Source organism: Cryptomeria japonica, chromosome 7 (genome assembly GCF_030272615.1).
Source record: "Cryptomeria japonica chromosome 7, Sugi_1.0, whole genome shotgun sequence".
Classification (NCBI taxonomy): Eukaryota; Viridiplantae; Streptophyta; class Pinopsida; order Cupressales; family Cupressaceae; genus Cryptomeria; species Cryptomeria japonica.
Window position 1 is genome coordinate 332,194,502 of NC_081411.1, and position 9,242 is coordinate 332,203,743.

Below are 9,242 nucleotides of genomic sequence, written 5' to 3' on the forward strand. Positions count from 1 at the left end.
GGAAAAAGGTTGCTGCCTTGTACTGTATTGTATTATCATTTCGTCAATAACACAGTTTTTCAGATTTATGTATAGAATTATTCAATACAAAAAGAGCTGACAGCTACTGGAGGGTCAATAAAGTCTCAATTTAATTTCCTGCATTCAAATCTACTTCAAATCAAGGTGATTAGATCAAAAGAGTGATTACCCGAAACCAAATAAATAGTAATGCATGTGATGAAGATCAACGTGGCATCGTGTTGTATTCGTTTTAGTTTCAAAATCTTAGAGCAAATCGGATGATGAGGATTCTTCCATTTCACTAATCGCTTAGAGATCTTGTATATATTTTTTCACCCATTTTTAATATTTCCAATATTATTTTCTAAATGATTGTGTGACATTATTTTCTTAGTGCAAGGAAGTCAATTGAAAGTAGGTGTAAACGCTGATTTATTCATTCATACCCATTATTCCACTATTGCTATTCTAGAAGCACTCAAACCATATAACAAGTTTCTCCGGTTTTCTTTAGTAACCTACGGTCATGGCTAGTTCCAAAGGGGGTTCATTGCAGGAAGGAGAGAGTTCTAATGACTATAGGCAAAAGAAGGTGGGTATTGTGGGAGCAGGATTGAGTGGGATTCTAGTAACTAAATATTTACTCAGTATAGGCCTGAAACCCATTGTCTTTGAAGCCAAAGAAGGAATAGGGGGAGTGTGGAGAGAAACATTTGCATCAACAAAACTGCAAACCCCTCGTCCTGCCTACCAATTCACCGATTTTCTATGGCCAAGCCATGTGACCACCCTTTTACCCAATCACTCCCAGGTTTTGGATTACTTTAACAGTTATGCAAACCAATTCGGGCTGCTGGATTGCATTCAGTTCAATACCAAAGTGGTGGAAATTCGATATAGTGGGAAAGAAAGCGGTGCATCTGCTGGATTGTGGGGTAAGAATGGAGGCGCTTATGATGACGGAGAGGTCTGGGATGTTGGTGTGCACAATTGCAATGGAGAAAGCATCGAGGTGGTCATTTGTAACCTTAAAACACATGTTACTTTTTGGCATCTAGTATCCACCATCGATTATATTTATGGATTTATTTGTCCTTGTCTATGAATTTATTTCAAATTGTGTTTTACAAAAGTATTTATTTTGGGTTTTTAGGAAGATCAGGAATTGAGATGAAATATAGGGTAGATGTGTAGATCCTGTAGGTGTAGTATATACAAGAGGTGGGGTTTAAATGGGATTCTACCAAACTTTTACTAATTCAGGCCGCCCAGGCAGATTTTTACTAGTGATTAAACGATTTACTTTCTGCGATTCAGGAACCAACTTTTTCAACCTAATCTGTTATTTGTCTATGTTTAGGGATGTACAATGTCAGAAAAGGTTGGAAGCTGGGAAACTGGTTTAGCGTGTATGTTTTCTGGCTTTTCTGTAAGGATGTCCGTCTCAAGGAAAAAAATTAAACACAAATTTAAAATGTTAGGTATGATCTTGATATAAATTTGTAATAATAAAAAAGTTATATTCACTTCTCAAATAAAGTATACAACATATTTATTGAATTTCTTTAAAATGAAAACATATACAGTATTTGCAATTGTCTTAGCAATTTGAAAACAGGCATAGTAATTGTAATTGTCTTTATCAATTTGTTATCAAGGAAGATGTGAGTTTCAAGTCGGAAATTATTTTGTATAGTTGTCTAGTTGGGGCCTTATGTACCTCATTCCAACTAGATTTGATACAATGTAGGCTGTGAGTCTTCTCTTAGTTTTGTGTAGGATACACATGACTCTCATTGGCATGCTACCAAGAGACTATTAAGGTACGTGAAAGGTTCAAAAAACTTTGACATATATTATTTTTCTATTGAAAATGTGTGAATTAGTTCATTAAATAGACTTTAATTGGTTTTGACTAGGTTTAATAGATTATATAAACTCGAATATCTCGTTATGTTTTTTCACTTGAATCTAGACCTTTATCTTGGACTAGTAAGAAACATAAAATCATGGCTCTATTTTTTATATTATTGCTCTTGAAGGATCTACATTTGGTAGAAGAACAAATAACTACTTCATACTGTGAGAATAGTTGCACCAATGCAACTACTAAGAACACTATGTTTATTGCTAGATCAATCACATAGAGATTTGACATCATTTTGTTCAAGATTTGATCCACAATGGGAAAGTGGAATCGTAAAATTTTCCCACATATAAACAAATAATTAATATCTTCACCAAAGATCTTAACTATAATTTTGTAACTTTGACCCATAAATTATCCTAATACCCATAGATTATCTAGAGGGATATTGAATGAGTGCATGCTCAATAATGTTAGTTATATGATTGCAGGTGTAGTTTGTATGATCTAATTTGTATGATCTATTGTTTTGTTTTTTTGTTATAATTTGCTCTTGCAACATTTATTATTATTATTATTTTTAAATATCTTCATGCTTTATATGTAATAGCTATGTAATCATATTTCAACTATTTTAAAGTGCTTTTATACTTATGTTTTCAATTTTATTATCCTTAATAAATTAGATGTAACTACTAGAACATATAATACTATACAGTATTATATATTATGATGGAAATAATGATTTTGAGATGAATTATATAGAGCTGAAAAATTGTTATCAATAAAACAAATTTGTTTTTTTTCTCTCAATATTTTCTGATTCGATATAATGTAAGGGTTGTTATCTTATGTTTTCATTTCATTCAACTCCTACATAGTCTAGATGCTGTATATTCGATAGAATGCTTAGCATGCCTATAAAGTGTGTCTCCTTCCATCATTATTCTCAACATATTATTTTGCCAACTCTGAACGTGTGATTATAAGATGTCTGAGTTCTTTTCATAAAGAACTTGCACACTTCATGTTCCTCTTACTCTTTTCCTCAATGGATGCATACTTGGATAAATAGATTGAAAAACTAACCTATGCCTAAATATGTGATCTTGAATACCAATTTTCCACAATCTATAATACTTTTTTGCTCCTGTTTCAATTTTCCAAGAATCTAAAAATCTTTCTCAACCATTCCACTGCACAAATAGCTATGACAATTAGACCTTGAAGCAGAGGCACCCTGTTATGTTCCACGTCATTAGACATCTCACACCTTGTCAAAACTTGTGGCACGTTACTGTTTCTCTTGGTGTACCCTGCCCCCCTTACCCATACTAAGCAAACATAAAATCAATGCCATTGTTTGACATGATAGGTCTTTCACTGTCAATGCGAAATACACCCCTTCCATCTGAGATACACCTACCCTTCATAGAGCCAATGAAACTGAAGTACCTTTTATAAAGCTCTATAAGTTGTACGTGCCAGGACTTCTTAAGTAGTTTGACATAACATGTGTGCTGTGTTCCATAGATAGTCAAGTGTAATACTATCTTGAATAATTCTAAAGGATCTTTTTTAAATAACATGATCACTGCATCTGAGAATTATTAGACTAGGAATATTCTATTATAGATGTTACTGAGATTTAATTTAATTAGGATGTATAAAACTGTGTGGCATTTGATTTTATAATCCTTTTTTAAGGAGCTGGCCATTTGTTAATAAGAGTTATACAGAAATATTCAATACCGAATTTTGTTCTATATCCACTTCATCATTGCAGCATGTAAAATAAAAAATATAACTCAAATGATCCAGGGTTCCCAATGTATTTTACGGAATGAAATTAAACAGGTTATGCGTGGTAATAACCTATATTATTCTATTGAAGATAAGTTAGCAGATATCTGGCAAAACAAAAAGATGTATTTCTCTCAAGTTGATTCATCAGTTACACTTAAAGCATAAAAGTAAACCATTTGAACTTTGCATTACGTCGTCTTGAGAGTTATATCGAATTTATTATACTTTAAATATGGTTAGAAGTATATTCTATGTGTCACTCACTCCTGCTGGCTCTTTTCTACGTTTGTAATATCTATTAACCTTCCGAAATTTTCCACTGGTCATTCAGCTGTTTGACAACCTATGGGTAGTCTCTAGGTTATCTTTATTCATGCTGCTGCTGGTTGGAGTTTCGGTTTCTGGTAGTCCCATTGAAATATTATTATTTTTTTTTTATAAAGGCAGAGCAATGGATGGAATTTAGTTTTTTAACAACTTGTATCTTACAAATATTTATGTCTTTCCCAAAATTTCAGTTCTTGACAACTTGTGCAAACCTACTGGCAAGAACTAGGCTACAATGCAAGTGCTGTAATCTGATAGAAATCCTCAGTAACTCTCGTTGTAGACCATAATCCTTGACTCAGACATGAATAACTGGTGCAGGATCGCCTCTGAATTCATAATTAGCAATTGCTATTGATTAATGTTAGGACTATTAAATTTAATAAAGCTCTTTTTTCTGTATTGTTTATTTGTAGTAGAATTAATGTATTTATCCTCTGTTTTTACATCTCTACTGACATGGTTTTTGTTTGAGATCTTTGCAGTGGTATCATTTTGATTTCTTGATCTTATGCATTGGTAAATATGGGGGTCTGCCAAAAATTCCTTTGTTTCCTCCAAAGAAAGGATCAGAAGTATTTCAGGGAAAAGTTTTGCATACAATGGACTACTCTGCTTTAAATGAAAAAGATGCTTATGAAAATATCAAAGGGAAAAGAATTGTGATTATTGGATATCAGAAATCAGCAATAGATTTTGCTGTAGAATGTGCTGAGGCAAATCAAGGTATAATAAGTACTCTAAATATTATATGTGTTTTGTTGAGTCAATTGTAGATTCTAAACTAACCAAATTAGAAAATTGATTCTAAATGCTTTTTGGTGTACAAGATAATCGATTCATGTTTGCAGGAGAAAATTGCCCTCCTTGTACAATGGTCTTTAGAAAACCTTACTGGTTTGTTCCTGAGGATTATTTGATTTCGGGAGTGCACTTATCATATTTGTATGGCACACGCTTCTCACAATTTTTACTTGGTAAACCGGCACAGGGTTTTCTGTTGAACTCAATATCATGCATACTCGCTCTATTGGTAATTTTTATTTTTTTATTACACATCAATTTCAGCATAGATTTACTAACACAATTTCAGCATAGATTTACTAATTCAGATCATTCTTCCAATCAATTAAAACTATTGATGTTTTCTACAGAGATGGTCAATGTCCAAATTTGTAGAGCTTTCCTTGCTCTGGAAATATCCATTGAGAAAGTATGGGCTTGTTCCAGATGCGAGTTTTCTGCAGTCAATAGCTTCCTGCAACACTGGATCATTCCCAAATAATTTTTTTCCAAAAGTAGAAGAAGGTCTCATACGTTTTCGAAAATCATGTAGTTGGAGTTTTTATAGTAAGGGCATTGTGTTAGATGACGGAACAAATGTGGAAGCTGATGTTGTTGTTTTGGGTACTGGTTATGATGGAAACGAGAAATTAAAGACTTTCCTTCCAACAAAATTTGGAGATGCTTTTGACAAATCAGGTGCTGCACTCTCTTTGTACAGGTATGAAAAAAATTATTTCCAATTTATTATGGTTGATTATAATTGTAGAATGAAATAAATGTATTAAAAAAATTGATAGTAGGAAAGTGGGCTTAGATGTAAGTTTAAACTATTCTATTGCAGGGGGCTCATTCATCCGCGCATTCCTCAAATGGCAATTCTTGGCTACTCAGAGAGTTCATCAAATTTGCAGTCTTCAGAAATACGTTCCCAGTGGTTGGCCCATTTTCTGTCTAACAAAATAGTGATGCCAAGTGTTAGGGAAATGGAGGTAAATACAAAAGAGCTTCAAAAATATCTAAAGAGACTCACACCCATGTTTTGGAAAGCTTGTATTTTTCAAATTACTGATAATGACAATCTTTGTAAAGACATGGGAAGAAACCAAATGCGAAAAGGGAATTGGTATGATGATTTTTTCTCTCCATATTCTAACATGGATTATGGAATGGATAATTAAAAGTTCCTATTTTTGATGAAGAGCATGGGCCCTCTTCTGTCTTGACCGATATCAAAAGATCCATAATATAAGCATTAGTAAAGCACTAGGTGTGATACATCAATATAACGTGTATAAACAGATGTTCCTTTCTGTGGGGTGAGGAGGGCTAGCTAGATCATGAGGAATAGATGCAGACATCTTTTGTGAAAGTTAAATTGGGAGGGTTATTGGATCCCTTTTCCTCATGGAGTTTTGAAAATTAATATTGATGGTGTGATAGCTGTGGAGATGATCAGTTTATTTTTTATTGTTTTGATTTATAAGGGTTTTTATATCAATAATCTCATGGAGTCTCTCGCCATTTTGTATGTTGTGGAGCCTTGTTGTGTTCTTGGCTGGCAAAGGATTCTTTGTGAATCTGATTCTTATGTGGTGGCGACTTTGCCAAATGAGCAATGGCTAGATGATGTCAGTTGGCATTTAGCTTTGATTATTAGATAGATTCTTTGGTTGTGTGGCACTTTGGAATTTGTTACTTTTATTCACATTCCTAGGGAGTGGAATGGAGTAGCAGATTGTTTGGCCAAATGGGACTTCTGAACATATGCAGGGTTGAAATATTGTGGATAGGGGACAATTATCTCTAGAATTGTCTCACATGTTCGATCACTTAGTGGATAAAGATAGGATTGTGTAGTGATTTCTTCTTTGTTGGGCGGTTAGCCCTTCTTGCTTTGTATCTCTTATTTATGTAGATTAAATTTTTTACCCCTATTTTAGTAAAATATTTTGTGTATTAAGAATTATGGGAACTTACAAACTATTTTACTTTGAAAAATGATTACAAATCATTTTAGTTTTTTTTTTTAATTAGTAATATTTGTTTCTTTTATATAAATTTTCCAATGAAAGGGATTCATAAGCTAGACAAAGTTGGACCTTATAATTAGTCATAATATATAGTTGGCAATGATGATTAATGAACTACACTTTCCAGGTGAGTAAATAACAATAAACTTAATCATAAATAAGAGAAAAATGTTATGATTTATAAGACAAATGGATTTACTTAAGAAAACCTAAATTCTTAGAGGGAAATCTACTAGGATTGAGGAAAATATAATCCATATATAGATCAAAGAGAAATAAGAAACCATAAGTGGTTGGAACAAATCAATTGTCATCAAAATCATTGTCTACACAACAAAAGAACATCCCCCACTATGCATTGAATCAAAGTATCCAAGATAGAATCCAACTTTTGATAATGTCTTTGTCTCCATAAATCCCAATAGGCACCACTCATAAGAATAACACTCCATGATGAAGATGCCACATTTGGGTCAACAGGTAATCCCACATTAATAATTTTTTAGTGATTTTTGTTTCTACATTTTTATTTATTGTTGTTTCTATAGCTTGTGCCAACATGCTTCATAGGAGAAGCTACAAAAGGGTTATTGTTATTAGTTTGTTTATATATTTTAGACTCGTTTTCATAATTCAAATTATTTATTAGTTGAGTTAAAAAATTTATAGAGGAGAATTATGCATTATTCTTTGATAGAAAGACTACATTCAAGTGCTTGTCTCTTTATATTTTACTACATAAAGAAATTTTTAAACATTTACTTTGAGTGTTGATGTTATTTAGTGTTGATTTGATAATTGATTATTATTATTGTTGTATGCAAATTGTGATCACATTGTAAAATGAAATTTATAACTTGAAGCTCTTTTCTTACCTTTCAATTGTAGCATAAACTTTTAAAAGGATTTTATTTTACAACTTGGTGGCATGTATAAAGCTTTCAAATGATTGAATTTGGCTTTGGTAGTGTGATTGCTATGAGAAGATTCTCCAACATTTCTGGTAGTTTTATCTTACATGGAAAATGAGTATGAAGAGGTTATTATTTACTTATTCCACCTTATACTTTTAGATGGTTTGTGAATCCTCAATTTTCTTCTTTTTTTGTTAGCCGACCTAGTCGATGTATGAAAGTTTCTTGATTTATTCAAGTTTTCTCTTGGTTTTTCTTTACAACATGAGTGTTACTAAGTTTTTTCATTCTTTCATTCAACCATTTAAAATATTGACGAGAGAATTTATTTATAGATCATGTAGTATTTCTTTAATGAGTTCACTTTTACTAGGATTTTCAATGATGGAACTTTGCATCCAGTTATTATTCCTTATTATTTTTAGGCCACCAAATTTTTATTTATTGTTGTGAACTCTCCTACATTTCTCTTTGGTTGAAATAATTTCTTTCTTGTTCCATTATTCCTTATTATAGATGTGAAAATGTTTTTTATAATTATGGAATGCTAACTATGAGAGGAAAATTTTGTTAATATGGCAGTGTCATGTTTAGAAGTATATTGTTCGTTGTATAATAGAGGTAATGATAGAAAGGAAAACTTGATGTTCGCTAGGTAATCATGAAAAAGTGAAGGTCACATGAGGGTTAGCAAGTTATATTATGCTAGGTGAGTTTCATGGCAATACAAATTACAAGGAAAAAAAATTCAATGCTTGCTATGTAAATTGGTAGAATGCTTCAAAAAGGGTACTATTATAGCACAAACAAGTTCACGGTGTGTGGTAAAAGTGTACAACCAATCTCATGATGTGTGCAAAAAGTGTAATGCATAGGAATGTATGAACCAATCTAAAAGTAATTGCATACCCCAACCAAGAGCAATTTCCTTTTAAGGTAGTATACATTCAAAGACAAGAAGATCATAATTATGAAATACCCCCAAATATAGGAAAATATATGTGATATAAAACAGAGACAAGAGCATTGCAATTAGCATAAGGGATCCAAATATTTGGGCTAAGTATGCCCATAGGATAAATAATATATATAAATATGGTTGTTTTGAATTGACATCATTACCCAAATGTAGTTCAGCTACAAGTGCAAAGGGGGAAGAACACAAAATAAGGCACAAGGACTTTTTGATCAACATGGAAAAGATCAAAAGGTCTTCAACACTTTGTGTTAGTAATAAATTTGATCGAGACAGATATAAGTTTTGTTCCCAAATGATTTCTGCTAGTTGTAATCTATAACCCCAGACTCAGTCCTATTGAGGTGGTAATCAAATGTATTCTAGATCTAGTGTAAGTACATAATTAGAAAGAAAACGTCTTACACATTATTGAGACAACAAAAAATATCCTTTATATTGATATCTTAATATGCAATGTACATTCGTATATATCCAGTTATTTTCTATCTCTATCTCTTTATTCTATTCTTATCTTTGGTCACTTCAATCAC

At 32.3% G+C, this 9,242-nt stretch overlaps 1 protein-coding gene across 2 annotated transcripts; it reads left to right on the forward strand.

Moving 5' to 3' along the window:
• The first annotated feature begins 326 nt into the window (after positions 1–326).
• Positions 327–6,752, forward strand: LOC131046715 (putative flavin-containing monooxygenase 2). Of its 2 annotated transcripts, none has more exons than XM_057980498.2 (5): positions 327–1,015; positions 4,489–4,729; positions 4,834–5,036; positions 5,158–5,507; positions 5,631–6,752. In XM_057980498.2, exons 1-5 carry the CDS (start codon positions 530–532, stop codon positions 5,965–5,967), a joined length of 1,617 nt encoding a protein of 538 aa, XP_057836481.2. In that variant the 5' UTR covers positions 327–529; the 3' UTR covers positions 5,968–6,752. The 2 variants fall into 2 exon arrangements, with proteins under 2 accessions (XP_057836481.2, XP_057836482.2); XM_057980499.2 differs by having other exon boundaries at positions 329–1,015; positions 4,855–5,036.
• Positions 6,753–9,242: the final 2,490 nt, after the last annotated feature.

Bases quoted from the DNA above. Each gene is read 5' to 3' on its own strand.
- LOC131046715 (XM_057980498.2), top strand. From the start codon at position 530: ATGGCTAGTTCCAAAGGGGGTTCATTGCAGGAAGGAGAGAGTTCTAAT. The intron at 1,016-4,488 runs GTGGTCATTTGT...AGATCTTTGCAG, and splicing joins GCAATGGAGAAAGCATCGAG to TGGTATCATTTTGATTTCTT. The intron at 5,508-5,630 runs GTATGAAAAAAA...ATTCTATTGCAG, and splicing joins GCTGCACTCTCTTTGTACAG to GGGGCTCATTCATCCGCGCA.